At 42.6% G+C, this 17244-nt stretch overlaps 1 protein-coding gene across 1 annotated transcript in view; it reads right to left on the bottom strand.

Annotated features, from left to right (window-relative positions):
• Nucleotides 1-766: 766 nt before the first annotated feature.
• The window catches only part of LOC127575645 (cytokine receptor common subunit gamma-like), a 39169-nt gene continuing 22691 nt past the window's right edge, over nt 767-17244 (bottom strand). Inside the window, exons 8-10 of the mRNA XM_052025521.1 lie at nt 14573-14675; nt 3496-3580; nt 767-1080 (exon numbers count right to left, since the gene is read on the bottom strand). Of these exons, the coding sequence (XP_051881481.1) occupies nt 802-1080; nt 3496-3580; nt 14573-14675 (467 nt within the window). The 3' untranslated portion in view covers nt 767-801. The remainder of the gene's footprint in view (nt 1081-3495; nt 3581-14572; nt 14676-17244) is intronic.

The raw sequence follows: 17244 nt of genomic DNA, 5'->3' as shown, positions 1-17244 counted from the left end.
AACTGAGGCTTCATTTACAGTCTCAGAAGGGCATTAAAGATCCTATGGTGTTCAAAGACAAGCAGACATCTCAAGCAATATTTATCCCTCAACATCACTAAAATAAATCATCTGCTTATTATTACATTGCAGTTTGCCATGGTTTGTGGTGACTTGACTACTGTGTTCCCTATTTTAGTGGCGGCACTTTAAAACGTAGAGTTTGGGATGTCTTAAAGTTGTGATAGGTGACATATCAGTGAAGGGAATGTTTCTTTTTCTTGAAGATTATCTTTTAAAACTATCTCTTTGAATGAATTAATCCATCTCTTTGACCAAACTTTAAGTTATCAGTCCTAAAGTTGAGTATCAGTGAAATAATATTTAATCCTCTAAAATTAACTTGGTAATTTTTTTGAAAGTGCTTTCAAGATGCTGTATGAATACAAGTTATTGCTGTGGTCCAGTCCGGCTAATAAACTAGGAAATTCCTCAGTGTTGGTTTCTGTCCAACCAGTTGTAAGCAAGATTATTTCTGATGATGTAATCTCATCAAAGCAGAAACAACCCAAGGGACTTTGCAACCAATATCTCTCAGTTACTGACACAAGATTTAAACAGTGTTTGAAACAGGAGACATTATTGACGTACAATGAATAGCAGGCTACTCTCTTGAAAGATGAGGCAGCTAATCTGCAAGTGTATTCTAAACCATTAGTTTTACAAATAAAGCCATCAATATTGATCTTACAGTTTCCTTCTGTTTCTTATTGACATCCATCGTGTATCTTATGTTAAAAGACATATTCATTAGATTTCATTTCATAGTCTAATATACGCGCTTCCATCCATAACAAACTTGGACATGTCAATGGTGGCAGGCTTTTGAACCAGCAACTGGGAAGTTGGTGTATCCCCTCCGGAGTTTTCACTGCTTCCATTAATATTTTCTTGGGCTGGCTCAGTGCTTCCGGTCATAACCACTGGAGAATCCTCACATTCTATATTCACTCCCATTGAATCCTCTTCAATTTGGCATTCAACTGGAGAACAATTTGATTGACAGTCCATATGTAGATCTTTAGAAACACCAATCCATTCCTTTTGTAAACAAGGATTTTTTGACATGTTATTTATTAAGGCATACTCGCAGTAGGTTAGGTATATTAAGACCAGGAACTAGCCATGGTCATGAATTATATTCACTACTTCATCCCATTCAAAATATCACTTGATAAGCATAGGATAGGTCAGTTTGTCTATACTTAACCAATATTTTATGCCACACTGCTTTTGGAATTAAAGTTCCCAGATGGTAATGGGGTAAAATTAGCCACGGCTTGAAAAGTATGATCAATGGGGTGTTTTGCAAGTGAATACCCTGTACTAGGAAAGAATCAGATTAAGTTCTTTACCACTCTAAAATAGTTGTCCAATCCTTCCTGAGTTCACTGTAGTCCATATGAGTGAGTCGCTGTTGGGGGAGCCATTCTGAATGAACTTGGCCTTCCTAACTGATGCTTGTTCCTGGTTGCATGTTATAATCATACACATGTGTGAAGAAGGGATTAAAACAATCTTGTAGCTCTGTTAGAGCCCACTTCATTGTTGACATTGACTCCTCATTATTACAGTGTGAAAGTATGTAACTTCTAGAGATCACCTGCAACCTTTCTTATGCCACTTGCAGTTAGCTACTGACTTGAGGCCTGAATCCATTGCTATACCATTATTCAAGTGGTTTCACATCATAGTTAGGCTGCATGCATTGCAAATTTTGAATTAAAAGAATAATATTGCACTAATACCAAATAAAACTAGTATGTTATGATACACTACTATTGGAATAAGAGTTCTAGATGGTAATGGGGTAAAATTAGCCAGGGTTTGCAAGTCCAGTCAATTAGGTGTTTGTGTGAGTGAACACACTGTACAAGGAAAGAATCAGGTTAAACCAGAGCTGAAACCAGGGTGGCAATGGCCAATACCAGACGGCATCCATTTAAAGTCAGATGAGGAACGTTCAGGGGAGATGTCAGAGGTAGGTTCTTTACACAGAGAGTGGTGGGTGCCTGGAACACACTGTCGGGGGTGGTGGTAGAGGCTGATACAACAGGGACATTTAAAAGATTTAGATAGGCACACGGATGTAAGGAAAGTGGAGGGTTATGGGCTACGTAGGAGGGAAGGGTGAGATTGATAATGGAGTAGGTGTTTATATGGGTCGGCACAACATCGTGGGCCGAAGGGCCCGTACTGTGCTATACTGTTCTATGTTCTATGAAACACTGAGAACTTCCCTGGATACTAGATTGCAACATTTGACAGGGTAAAAAGTGGATTTATAAGGAATAGAGAGCTTTAAACATGAGGAAAAAAGTTAATTGTGGAGGAAATTAATCAGGAGGGTTTGGATAAACTGTGGCTGTTTTCTTCAGGACAAAGGAGGCTGAAGGAAGATTTAATTGTTTATAACGTTTTGAGAAGCAGAGCTGGAGTGGTCAAAACTCAGACGCTGAATCCATTGCAAACCCACTGTAGTACAGGGGCATGAGGTAAAATAATTGACAGAATGATTACATGGAATCACATGGGATGTCCAACATAGAAACAGACCATTTGTCCCAATGGGTGTTTAGTTTCTACTCCAACATCTTCCCATCCTTCCTGATTTAAAATAACTTTATATTCCCTTCTCCCTCACATGCTTGTCCAACCATACCTTAAATGAATTCAATACTTTTGCCAGCTAAAAATTGGGAGACTGAGTTCTCTACACACTTTAGATGCAGTTGCATTTCTTCCTAGACACTCTGTAACGCTGAATCAGATGCATCCTCAGCATATTTTTGAGGTTCCAACTCCATAATCTGCTTCATCAAAAATTCCCACTTTACATCTCTAATGGAATAGTATCTACCTTGGAATCAATCTCAGTTCATTGGTCAATGAAATCTTCATCCATGTCTCCATGATACAGGATAGTAACTAGTAAATCCAATGTGGGATATGGGGAATTTTCTTTACCAAGAATAGAACTCTCTCCCACAAGATGCTTTTGAGACTAAAACCTTAATTGCTTTCAGAAATAAACCAGATGAATATGTGAGGGTGTAGGGAATAAAAAGAAATGCCGAAAGGCAAAGAAATACAGTAAGTGGAACGGGAGGGGATTCATATGGTTTACATTCTCCAGTGTAGACTTTTTGGGCTGGAGGGCCATTTAATCTGCTATAAGACACTGTATGGATGCTTTATATCTCTAGAAAGAATAAAAATTGATTAGCCAACACTTGCTCAATAGATTACTATCAAAGATCTTTGCTGTACTACACAGTGATCTTTACTGCACCGTTACTTACTTTACCAACCACAAAATTTCACATCAGCAAGGATCCCTATCAAACTGACGGGGAGCTTCTATAATACCACACTTCAGCCTGGGTCCAGTAAGCAGGGAAAAAGGCTCGAGTGTAAAAGTACAACTTAAAACAATTGTTATGGTTCACATATTACCTGGAAGTTTCCATTGTGGTCATCAAAGAGGTCAATGAATACATGTTTTGGATCTGGTATTCCTGGTAAAACCAGGATCCTTACCCTAAAGAGATAAATATGTTCAGTCTACATTCAGAGGCAGATGGTACCAGTATACACAAAAAGGAAACATTTAACTGAAGAGAGAAGTAACTAATTGTGTTCATTCTTGCGTATTCATACTACAGTGGCTCAATGGCCTTTGCCTTGGGGGTTCAAAGCTTAAGAGCAGATTTGAGAAAGATTTTTTTTACCAAGAGGGTGGTTCAAATCTGGAACACATTGCCTAAGGGGTTGGTGGATGCAGAGACTCTCTCAACATTTAAAACGTCTTTAGATGAGCTCTTTGAAACACCCTGGCTTGGAAAGGCTGTGGGCCAAGCGCTGGAAAATGGGATTGGTATCAGTTGGAATTTGATGGCTGGAAAGACACGGTATCAGTACAAGCCCCACTCTCAAGCATCACCTCTGTCATGATACAGTGCAGTCCCATCGAAGGGCTATAACGTTGGAGGAGCTGGCTTTCAGATCAAAGGTAGAAAAAGGCTTTGTCTATATTATCACTATAAAAATGCGGTGGAATTTCTGAATTAAATTTTCAAATAAGGTATAATTTTAAAATATGCCCCAAGTTTTTGTATTGAAAACGATGTTGAAACATGGGTGGCACAGTGGGGCAGTGAGTTAAGCTGCTGCCTCACTGTCCCAGAGACACGGATTCAATACTGAGCTCTGGTGCTGACTGTGTGGAGTTCCTACATTCTCCCTGTCTCTGCGTGGGTTGAGGATTGGTATAGATGGACAGTTGATGGTCAGTGTGAAATCAGTGTACCGAAGGGCCTGTTTCCAAGCTGTTTGACTCCATGACTCTAAGTACCAGGCTAAAGAAAAGGGAAAAGGAGGAAAACACAGAGCATAGGATTAAAGCGAGAAAGTTTAACAGGTCAGCTGGTTGGAAACTTGGACAATGATGGAGACCGGAAGAGGAACAGTGAAAGTACTATGTAAAATTTACCAAATGTCACGAACATGATTTGTGCAAAATGAATGGAGTGTGCCAAGTACTTAATCCTTGATCAAGGAAGAAAAAGGGATGTTAGAAAATTAATGATTAATTAAACTTCAGTTCTGAGCCAGAAGTTTGTAAATTCAAGTCATACTTAGGGGGTTTGGGAACATACTCTTGGCTGCCACTTCAATTCAGATATGAAGGGATATTGCAATCTCAGAGATGCCAGTGCTTAGATGAAATGTAACACTAAGGCTCTGTTTGCTCTCTCAAACTGACATAAAAGATTTTGTTTCATTATTTCAAAGAACAGGGAAGATTTAGCCTGTGACCTATACAGTATCTATGTTTTAAACAAAGTCAAACAGTCTAATTAGTCTTTACCTTTGTGACGTTTGTGTGAGCTTGCTGTATACAAATTGGCTCCCATGTTTCCTGCATTACAACAGTCTCTTAGAGTGAGGGTGCATTGTGTTAGGGTAGGGGTTTGCAATGTGGACAGAAAGAAGTTCTTCCGTGCAAAGGGCTTAGATGCTTCGTGACTGTGTTGTCTCTTTGAAAGAGCTGTTCAATTAGCCCCACACATCATGCTTTCTGATATCACTGAAACATCATCTGTGTTTACTGTCATACCACCATATACTGTCCTCGTTTTCTTTGAAATTTCACCAGTAAAATTAGTCAAAGAGAGGATTTTATCTGAGAGTTTGACAACCCTGTCTATTCCAAGCGATACCCACAGATTCATGTTCATTGCACAACGCTGTTGAGTATCAGACAGAAATCTGGCCATTCAGCAGGTGATAAAGATTGCGTGAGAGCCTTTTACCATATATTGCATTATGAAAGATAACATAATGCAGCTGTTATTTAAACATTTGAGTGCACTTGTCTTAAAAACAGAGTGACACATGAGATTTCTCTGCACTTCAATGTCAACAAAACAGGAAGCACCGGTTTCTGGTTAAAGCCACAGTTAAGCATTCAAGGTTTATTGGGTTTATTGGGCTTACGTGTCAGATGTATGCCTCATCAGCCTAACAATCCAGAATTCACAAAGTGAAGAATAAATTAATTGCCCAGATTTTGTGGTGATAACCACTAATGCTCACCGCCATTTCATCACTGAAACTGACAACTTTGGGATTTCCATGAATATGTGTGTGTGTGTGTGCGTGTGCGTGTGCGCGTGTGCGTGTGTGTGTGTGTGTGTGTGTGTGTGTGTGTGTGTGTGCATGTGCGTGTTTGTGTGGTTTAATCTGGATCTCTCAGCATTGGTGAGTAATTCCATGTGGCAGACCTCACAGACTGCCCACCTCTCAGGCAGCTCCTGCCTCACCTATGGAAGAGTCTCTGCTTCCCACATTGGCCTCATCTGTCACTGCAGAGCTCCCAGTACTGGCGAGGAAGTAAGCCATCCTCAATCCTGAGGGACTGCCTAAGAAGAAGCATCCACATAGGCTGCACAACTTACAACCTTCTTTGATGAAAATGATGCAAGAAGCATGTATTTAAGAATGAGTCCCACTGCAAAATGTCTGAAAATTCTACATTAGTTTGCATGAAATCTGAGTAAGTTTTGACGGTGTGGGATGGTGGCACAGAGGTTAAATTACTGGATTAGCATCCAGCAACCAGGGCAATTGATTCAACAGCAAAAGGCAAACTGCTGGAGGATCTCAGCTGCTCAAGCAGCATCCAAGCATGGCTGAGGGACAGTTAACATTTCGGATGCTGCTTGACCTGCTGAGTTCCTCCAGCAAATTGTTTTTTTTTTGCTATGGATTCTAGTATCTGCAGTCTCCTGTGTTTCAAATTGATTCAGCAGCCTCTTAGGGGATTTTAATTCAAATTATTAAACAAATCTGCAAATAAAAAGACTAAAATCAGTAATTGTGAGTGCTGGATTGTTGCTAAAATCCATTTAACTCATTAACGTCCTTAGAAATCTACCATCCTTCCTGGCTCTGGCCTAAGTGTGATGCTAGACCTACAAATGAGCTTAACTCTTAACTGCCTTCACAGTTCAGTCACAATTAGGGATGGATAACAAATGAAGCATTGACTTCGTTGGCAATCTTTTATAAATGACCAAAAAAGTAGATCTCTACCGTCCTGAAATCTTATGTATTTGGATTGTCGTGGATTTGGATTGGAGTGTCATTCAACTTGCACGAGTGTCATTGTGCTTATTTTGTTGTGTAAGTTATGAACATACATAGAACATAGAACAGTATAGCACAGAACAGGCCCTTTGGCCCACAGTGTTGTACTGACATATCTATTCCCTCCTACCTACAGAATGCCCATATCCCTTCATTTTCCCGTCATTCATGTGCTCATCCAAGCCCCTCTTAAAAGCCCCCAATGAATTAGCCTCCACCACCCTATCAGGCAACGCATTCCAAGCATCCACCACTCTCTCAGTAAAAAACATACCCCTCATGTCTGTTCTGAACCTCTTCCCTCTCACCTTAAATGCATGCCCTCTGGTGTTGGATCTCTCAATAATGGGAAAAAGATATTGCTTGTTCACCCTATCTATGCCCCTCATAATTTTATACACATCTGACAGATCACCCCCCAGCCTCTGCAGCTCCAGAGAGAAGAGACCAAGTTTGTCCAGCCTCCCCTGTATAATTTATCTTAATTTAAGACTATTGAATGGTTCCCTAGTATGGTAAAATGGACTCTTGACCACACAATCTACCTCATTATGGCCTTGCACCTTATTATCTCCCTGCATTGCACTTTCTCTGTAACTGTGACATTTTATTCTGCATTCTGATGTTGTTTTCCCTTGTACTACCTCAATGCACTGTTGTAATGAAATGATCTAGAAAAATAGAAAACCTACAGCACAATTCAGGCCCTTCGGCCCACAAAGCTGTGCCGAACATGTCGGAAATTACTAGGCTTACCCACAGCCCTCTATTTTTCTAAGCTCCCACCCACCTGGGACATTCTCTCTTCTCTCCTCTTCCATCGGGTAGAAGATACAGGAGCCTGAGGGCACGTACCACCAGACTTAAGGACAGCTTCTACCCCACTGTGATAAGACTATTGAAAGGTTCCCTTATACGATGAGATGGACTAAGACCTCGCGATCTACCTTGTTGCGACCTTGCACCTTATTGCACTGCGCTTTCTCTGCAGCTGTGACACTTTACTCTGTACTGTTATTGTTTTTACCTGTACTACATCAATGCACTCTGTACTAACTCAATGTAACTGCACTGTGTAATGAATTGACCTGTATGATTGGTATGCAAGACAAGTTTTACACTGTGCCTTGGTACAAGTAACAATAATAAGCCAATACCAATACCAATACCTATCCAAAAGTCTCTTAAAAGACCCTATCATATCCGCCTCCACCACCATTGCCGGCAGCCCATTCCACACACTTACCACTCTCTGAGTAAAAAACTTACACCTGACATCTCCTTTATACCTATTCCCCAGCACCTTAAACCTATGTCTTCTTGTGGCAATCATCTCAACCCTGGGAAAAAGCCTCTGACTATCCACACAATCAATGCCTCTCATCATTTTATACACCTCTATCAGGTCACCCTTCATCATCCGTCACTCCAAGGAGAAAAGTCCAAGTTCACTCAACCTGTTTTCATAAGGCATGCTCCCCAATTCAGGCAACATCCTTGTAAATCTCCTCTGCACCCTTTCTATGGCTTCCACATCCTTCCTCTAGTGAGGTGACCAGAACGGAACACAGTACTCCAAGTGGGGTCTGACCAGGGTCCTATATAGCTGCAACAATACTTCCCGACTCCTAAATTCAATTCCACGATTGATGAAGGACAATACACCTTATGCCTTCTTAACCACAGAGTCAACCTGTGCAGCTGTTTTGAGCATCCTATGGACTCGGACCCCAAGATCCCTCTGATCCTCCATACTGCCAAAAGTCTTACCATTAATACTATATTCTGCCATCATATTTGACCTACCAAAATGAACCACTTCACAATTATATGGGTTGAACTCTATCTGCCACTTTTCAGCCCAGTTTTGCATCCTAGCTATGTCCCTCTGTAACCTCTGATAGCCCTCCACACTATCCACAACACCTCCAACCTTTGTGTCATCAGGAAACTTACTAACCCATCCCTCCACTTCCTCATCCAGGTCGTTTATAAAAATCACAAAGAGTAAATGTCCCAGTACAGATCCCTGAGGTACACCACTGGTCACCGACCTCCACTCAGAATACAACCCTTCAACAACCACTCTTTGCCTTCTGTGGGCCAGCCAGTTCTGGATCCACAAAGCAATGTCCCCTTGGATCCCATGTCTCCTCACCTTCTCCATAAGCCTTGCATGGGGTACATTATAAAATGCCTTGCTGAAATCCATATGCACTACATCTGTTCTTCCTTCATCAATTTGTTTAGTCACATCCTCAAAAAATTCAATCAGGCTTGTAAGGCAGGACCTGCCCTTGACAAAGCCATGCTGACGATTCCTAATCATATTACACCTCTCCAAATGTTCATAAATCCTGCCTCTCAAGATCTTCTCCATCAACTTACCAACCACTGAAGTAAGAATCTCTGGTCCATAATTTCCTGGGCTATCTCTACTCCCTTTCTTGAATAAGGGAACAACATCCACAACATTCCAATCCTCCAGAACCTTTCCCTTCCCCATTGATGATGCAAAGATCATCGCCAGAGGCTCAGCAATCTCCTTCCTCACCTCCCACAGTAGCCTGGGGTACACCTCATCCGGTCCCGGCGACTTATCCAACTTGATGCTTTCCAAAAGCTCTAGCACATCCTCTTTCTTAATATCTACGTGCTCAAGCTTTTCAGTCTGCTGCAAGTCATCACTACAATCACCAAGATCTTTTTCCATAGTGAATACAGAAGTAAAGTATTCATTAAGTACCTCTGCTATTTCTTCCGGATCCGTACACACTTTCCCACTGTTACACCTGATAGGTCCTATTCTTTTGTGTCTTATCCTCTTGCTCTTCACATACTTGTGGAATGCCTTGGGGTTTTCCTTAATCCTGTCCACCAAGGCCTTCTCATGGCCCCTTTGCCACATTTCTTCAGTACTTTTCCCTGAGAACATCTGTTCACAACTTAAGCTTTCAATTTCCTGCCTAAGAGCCTCATAATTCCCCTTACTCCAATTAAATTCTTTTCTAATCTGTCTGTTCCTATCTCTCTCCAATGCTATTGTAGAATTATGATCACTATCTCCAAAATGCTCTCCCACTGAGAGATCTGACACCTGACCAGGTTCATTTCCCAATACCAAATCAAGTACCGTCTCTCCTCTTGTAGGCTTATCTACATATTGTGTCAAGAAACCTTCCTGAACACACCTAACAAACTCCACCCTATCTGAACCCCTTGCTCTAGGGAGATGCCAATCGATATTTGGGAAATTAAAATCTCCCATCACAACAACTCTGTTATTTTCATACCTTTCCAGGATCTGTTTCCCTATCCGCTCCTCGATATCCCTGTTACTATTGGGCGGCCTATAAAAAATTCCCAGTAAAGTTATTGACCCCTTCCTGTTCCTAACCTCCACCCACAGAGACTCTGTAGATAATCCCTCCATGATGTCCACCTTTACTGCAGCCATGACACTATATCTGATCAATAGTGCCACACCCTCATCTCTTTTGTCTCCCTCCCTGTCCTTTCTGAAACATCTAAAACCTGGCACTTGAAGTAACCATTCCTGTCCCTGAGCCGTCCAAGTCTCTGTAATGGCCACCACATCAGAGCTCCAAGTACTGATCCAAGCTCTAAGCTCATCCACCTTGTTTACAATACTCCTTGCGTTAAAGTAGACACATCTCAAGCCGTCGGTCTGAGCACGTCCCTTCTCTATCACCTGCCTATCCTCCCTCTCGCACTTTCTACAAGCTTTCTCTATTTGAGACCCAACCACCTCTTGCCCAGTCTCTTCAGTTCCAAACCCTCAACAATTCTAGTTTAAACTCTCCCCAGTAACCTTAGCAAACCTCCCCGCCAGGATATTGGTCACCCTGGGATTCAAGTGCAACCCGTCCTTTTTGTACAAGTCATCCCTGCCCCAAAAGAGGCCCCAATGATCCAGAAATCTGAAACCCTGCCCCCTGCTCCAATCCCTCAGCCATGCATTTATCCTCCACCTCATTCTATTCCTATACTCACTGTCACGTGGCACCGGCAGTAATCCTGAAATTACTACCTTTGTGGTCCTGCTTCTCAATTTCCTTCCTAACTCCCTGTAGTCTTTTTTCTAGACCTCATCCCTTTTCCCACCTATGTCATTGGTACCAATATGTACCACGACCTTTGGCTGTTCTCCCTCCCCCTTCAGGATATCTTGGACGCGATCTGAAACATCTCAGACCCTGGCACCTGGGAGGCAAACTACCATCTGAGTTTCTTTCCTGCCTCCACAGAATTGCCTGTCTGACCCCCTAACTACAGAGTCCCCTATCACTACTGTCTTCCTTTCCCTTTCCCTACCCTACTGAGCCACAGGGCCAGACTCAGTGCCAGAGGCACTGCCACTGTTGCTTCCCCCAGGTAGGGTGTCTCCCCCAACAGTATTCAAGCAGGAGTACTTATTGTCAAGGGGTACAGCCACAGGGGTACTCTCTAGTACCTGACTCTTCCCCTTCCCCCTCCTGACTGTGACCCACTTGTCTTTCTCCCATGGCCCTGGTGTGACCACCTGTCTATAACTCCTTTTTAGCACCTCCTCACTCTCCCTGACCATATGAAGGTCATCGAGCTGCATCTCCAGTTCCCTAACACGGTCCCTTAGGAGCTGCAGCTCGACATACCATGTGCAGATATGGACGTCATGCAAAACAAAGTTTTTCACTGTACCTCAGTACATGTGACAATAATAATAAACCAATGATAAGCTTATGCTAACTGATGTGTGTCATGTTTGTAACGTCCTGTGCTGCTGCTGCAAAAGTCACATTTTCATAGCATTTATACCGTGGGTATGTATGCCTATGACAATAAACTTACAATAAACTTGACAATAAACAACAGATCTGTAATTTTATCCCATGAATATTTCAAAATGTAAGGGAGTTTAAAATAAAAGGTCAGCCCGGAATTTGGTCTATCCCAGTGTTTGGGTGTGGCACTGTTTCATGTCTCCTTCATGCTGGTTTACAATGCTCTAAAAGTATTGTGAGATTCAATTGCACCAATTAAAAAAAACTGTGTTGTCAGGCTTCTTGTGGTAATTCCATGCTGCTTTGGAACAGCGGGTGTTAAATTTCTCACAACTGCCAGAAGTGCGACACATAGCTACGATTACCAATGACCACCTCTTAAAGGCACAAGTTACAACACCACCGGCACTCTTACAGCTTTGGGTGCGCGATTGTTTATGCGGGGAGATCACATTGAAATGTACGAATTTCTAGTAGGGGTCAAAAAGCTGGATGCAGGGATGCTTTTTCTTCTGGTTCAGGTTGGGTTAGGGGTGGATGGAGCTAAGTCCAGAAGTCCCAGTCTTGGGATATGGGTTAAGACACTTAGGACTGTTAGGGAGAGAAACTTTTTCTCAAGAGTGTGGTGAACTTGAGGAATTCTCCACCACATAAGGATGTGGAGGTCACGTTGCTGAATATATCTGAGAAAGGGACATCAAGTATCATGAGGTATTAGGACGGAGCAGGAATATCATATTGAGATAGAGGTTAGTCATATGGATGCTATCGTCAAGAAAACACATGGCCTCTACTTCCTCGGAAGGCTAAGGAAATTCAGCATGTCCCCAAAGACCCTCACCATAGAAAGCATCCTATCTGATGCATCATTGCTTGGTATGGCAACTGCTCTACCCAAGACTGCAAGAAATTGCAGAGAGTTGTGAATGTAGCCCAGTCTATCATGAAATCCAGCTTCCCCTCCATTAAGTTTACACTTCCCGCTGCCTCGGCAAAGCAGCCAACATAATCAAAACCCCCTCCCCACTCCAGGCATGCTCTCTTCTCCCTCTCCCCGCTGAGCAGAAGACACAAAAGCTTGAGAACACGCACCACCAGGCTCAAAGACAGTTTCTACCCTGCTATTAGCAGACTCTTAAATGGACCTCTTATATGATAAAGATGAACTCTTGATCTCTCAATCTACCTTGTCATGGTCCTTGCACCTTATTGTCTACCTGCACTGCAGTTTATCTGTAACTGTAACATTATATTCTGTATTTTTTTCCCTCTTGTACTACCTCAATGTACTTACGTATGGAATGATCTGTTTGGATGTCATGCAAACAAAAGCATTTCACTGTATCTTGGTGCATGTGACAATAATAAACCAATTACCAGTTACCAGGAGCAGCTATGATAACATTGAATGGTAGAGCAGACCCAAGGAATGCAATTGCTAACTCCAGTTATATTTTTCCGTTTCCATCTTTTCTGTTTACCTGCACATGGCAGTATAAGTCATTCCTGAGAGCAGGGGGCATACTCCCAGGTTTACAGAGAGGCACTTTGAGATCACATCACCCACAGGATGAGAGACATGAGGGCCCCTAGAGTTACAGTGGGAAGTTCCTAGCAAGAAATGCCAGGAAGGTCATTATCAAGACATATGGTTATGAAGTCCTGTATGTTGGGGAAGTCTGGCGTGGGGCAAGTATCCATGATCCTGTGGGCTGGTACTGGAGAGTAGAGAGTGTCAATAACCTCTTTACTATCCAGAACCAGCCCACAATAAAGTGAGAAATAGGGTGGTCTAACTTCAACTGTGAAACTAGCTTGATGTAATGTTTTAGATAAAGTAGATAGTAAGAATCTTTTTTCACAAGATCACAAGACAAAGGAGCAGAGGTAGGCCATTTGGCCCATCGAGTCTGCTCCATGAGCTAATCTAAACTATTCCTATCTAGCCCCAATTTCTGGCCTTTTCCCCATATCCCTTGATACATTGACTAATTAGATACCTACCAATCTCCTACTTGAATGCCCCCAATGAATGGGCCTCCACAGCTGCATGTGGCAAAGAATTCCATAAATCAACGACCCTCTGGCTAAAGAAATTTCTCCTTATTTCTGTTCTAAACAGAGGGTACCCTCTAATTCTAAGACTGTGCCCTCTAGTCCTGGACTCACCCACCAAGGGAAACAACTTAGCCACATCTACTCTGTCCAGTTCTTTCAACATTCAAGATGTTTCTATGAGGTACCCAGCCATTCTTTCCATGGTGGGGGTACCAAAGACAAGAGCCCATAGGTTTGTGAGAAGTAGGAGGTTTCGGGGGGATCTGAGGGGGAATTTTTTCCACACAGAGTCTGGAATGTGTTACCTAAGGGGGTGGTGGAGGCAGACACTCTCACAATATTTTAGGAAGTATCTAGTCATGCATTGAAATGCCAAGGCATAGAAGACTTAATATGGGTAATTAGGACCTATGTGGATGGGGACAACAGTTGGCATGGACAGGGTGGGCCTGTTTCTGTGCCGCATGACTCTATGAGACCATGGATGTGAGTGAGGACCATCTTCTGGAAGGGTAACTTGTGTACACATTAGTCCTCCGAGGTGTAGGTAAGGAGTGGTTCCCAGCAAAGCCTGGGTAGGTGATGGCCGATGAACCCTCTTCTGCTTCCTCTGATTTCATCCTTTTGGGCCCTTGTGTTGCCTAGGAGATGTTTTTTTATACCCCCATGTCACCTATAAAGAGGAGCGCCAGATCTGGACAAGTGGGCAATTTTGGTTTGCAGCATTATGTTTCAATAAGTGAATGAGGCTCAGCCCTCAGGGAGAGCGGAGTGAGCTGTTAGGGGGAGAGGGGCAAGCATCAGTCTGGAAGCAGCTGCAGTTTAATGTGATTGGTCCTTTGTTTCTAAGCCTTCAGCATCAATAAAAGCTGGCTCCACTGTGAGTGAGCAGTGGCCGATATTATTCAGATTACTGTGGTTGATGACACACTTTGGGTGTGGCACTATTGTTGACATTATCTTCACACTTTCTCGATCAAAAACCCAACATACTATACCCTTCCAGGTTTAAGCTCCCTGCTGAGAAATCCACCACTTACCTCTTCACTCTATAAAGCACGCACACAAATATGACCAAAACAAGAATTGCTACTGGCAGTAAAACCAGAAAAAGTGCCTTTATCCTAGGTGAGGGGCATGAGTCTGGGGGAAGAAGATGAAGAATCACATTAAATAACATCATCCACCAAAATCGCTTCCTAAAATTTCAGGCATGCCTTTCCGAAAGTGTGTCCTTCAATCTACTGTCAGGGTTCTCACCCCTCGTGAAGGGGTCTAATTCCCAATGCAGATGAGGACTCCATGCCAATACCTTGTTCTTTGCCATTATGGTGGAAGACACACACAAATTCAGGGATAAGTTACACCACAGAAGGAGGGCATTCAGTCAATTGAGTCTCTGCTGACTCTATATAGGTGACCCCTGTGTTATGGGGTGGAGTGGGTGGGTTGCACTCCCATAAAACAGGCTGTATCACAACTTTCCACATCGAAACCATCCTCTGCTATTCTTCAGCTGAACATTTTTGGGGCAGGCACAGTAGTGTAGCGGTTAGCATAATGCTATTACAGTGCCAGTGACCCGGGTTCAATTCTGGCCACTGTCTGTATGGAGTTTGTACGTTCTCCCCGTGTCTGCGTGGGTTTCCTCCGGGTGCTCCGGTTTCCTCCCACGTTCCAAAGACATGCAGGTTAGGAAGTTGTGGGCATGCTATGTTGGCGCCGGAAGCGTGGCGACACTTGCGGGCTGCCCCCAGAACACTCTATGCAAAAAGACGCATTTCACTATGTATTTCCATGTACATGTGACTCATAAAGAAATCTTATCTTAATGTGAAAGCTAATCACACACGCAACTGTCAAGAGACATAAAATGAAACAAAAATAAATTTTCTGTTGATTTATTTACTTTGTTTTTCAAGCAAAGAGAATGCATTTTATTCCTTATCTTAAACTTTTGAGCAGTCACTTGTGAATTCTGTGAGGACAAATTTCCGTAACCTGAACGGCTGTAATGCAGGGATCGCCTGTAAAAGTGATCCAGCCAGTTCAAAACCCCAGTCTTCCCCCAGAGCTCTGTAAGTATATTTATTTCAAAAATGTATCCCCTTTGAACCTCACCACTTGCCTCATCTCTCACACCTGGTAGCGCATTCCAGATCTGAACCACTCAAAAAATACAATTTCCTTATTTCCTAACAGTTCAGAAGAAGACCATCCAGTCTGTGCTGGTGCTCAGAGCATTCCCATTCCTCTACTAAGTTTCCTTGTAATCAATTCTCCCTGTATTTCTATCAATCCACAGAAGGAGTAATTTACAGTGGCCCATTAACCTACGAGCCTGCATGTCTTTGGGATGCAGGAGGAAACCTGAGCTCCCAGAGGAAACCCATGCAGAGGCAAGGAGTACAGCACCAAAGACCAGGATTGAACCCAGTTGTAAAGCAGCAGCCCTACCAGCTGCACTAAATGTTCTTCCTCATGCTCTTCTATTTGTGTGCCAATGACCTTGATTTCAGAGGCAGTCCATTTGAGGTGAGAGGGGGAAAGTTCAAAGGAGATGTACGAGGCAGTCATTTTACACAGAGGGTGGTGGGTGCCTGGAATGCGCTGCCAGGGGTGGTGGTGGAGGCAGATACGATAAGAGACTCTGGGATAGGCACATGAATGTGCAGAGAATGGACAGAATATGGACATTGTGTAGGCAGAAGGGATTCATTTAGTTAGGCACTTAATTACAAGTTTAATTAGTTTGGCACAACATCGTGGGCCGAAGGGCCTGTTCCTGTGCTGTACTGTCCTATGTTCTATTCTCTGTCTTCTGGTTTATGACCCGTTCACCTATGGGAAGTGTTTCTCTCTGCCTACAGTTCATTATTTAAAATATTTCCATCAGATCCCTTCTCAATCTTCTCTCTTCTTAGGAGAACAACCACAGGTTCTCACTTTATTTTGGTATTTCAAATGCTTCTGTCCTTGTAATCAATCTAGTAAATCCATTCCTCACCTTCTCCAAGGCCTTCACATCTTTCCTGGAGCATTGTACCCAAAATTGGATTCAATACTCATGTTGCAGCCAAACCAGTGATTTCATCATAACTTCACCCATTTTGTACTCGACAATTTACCCCAACAGATGCTGCTTGACCAGCTGAGTTCCTCCAGCAGATTGTTTGTTGCTCCAGATTGCAGCATCTGCAGTCTCTTGTGTTTCCTATCAATGTGACTGTCTTTTAAACATTATAATTGTTCTTTTAAATATTCAAATACACACCTTTAAAAAAATTCTTCTTATCTATGTGCAGTCTCTTGTGTCTTCCTCTTTAACTCTTTTATAAAGCCCGTGCTTTCTTAATTGTGTTTTAATGTGCCCTACAACTTTCAATAATATATGATGATATTACCTCCTGCAACTTTTTAGAATTGTGTTCTCTTGTTTACATTGCTTTTCATCATGTGTTCTACCAAAACTCTTCTCATTTTGCTTGCATTCATTTCATTTCTCCTCCCATTGCACCAGCCTGTACCTTTCTCCCTGAAGCAATGACTATCGCACTCCTCACAGTTCGTTACGCTTCCAATTTTTGTGCCGACTGCAAATTTGAATACAGTGGCTTGCGATGGTGAATTTCTGGTTTAAGTAAGTGCACAGGTCTGACCTAGACCACAAGAGACTGCAGGTGCTGGAATCTGGAGCAAAAAAACAATCTTC

Source organism: Pristis pectinata, chromosome 11 (assembly GCF_009764475.1).
Source record: "Pristis pectinata isolate sPriPec2 chromosome 11, sPriPec2.1.pri, whole genome shotgun sequence".
NCBI classification, from domain to species: Eukaryota; Metazoa; Chordata; class Chondrichthyes; order Rhinopristiformes; family Pristidae; genus Pristis; species Pristis pectinata.
The sequence above is the reverse complement of the archived record's forward strand: the minus strand, read 5'-3'. Positions and strand labels throughout refer to the sequence as shown.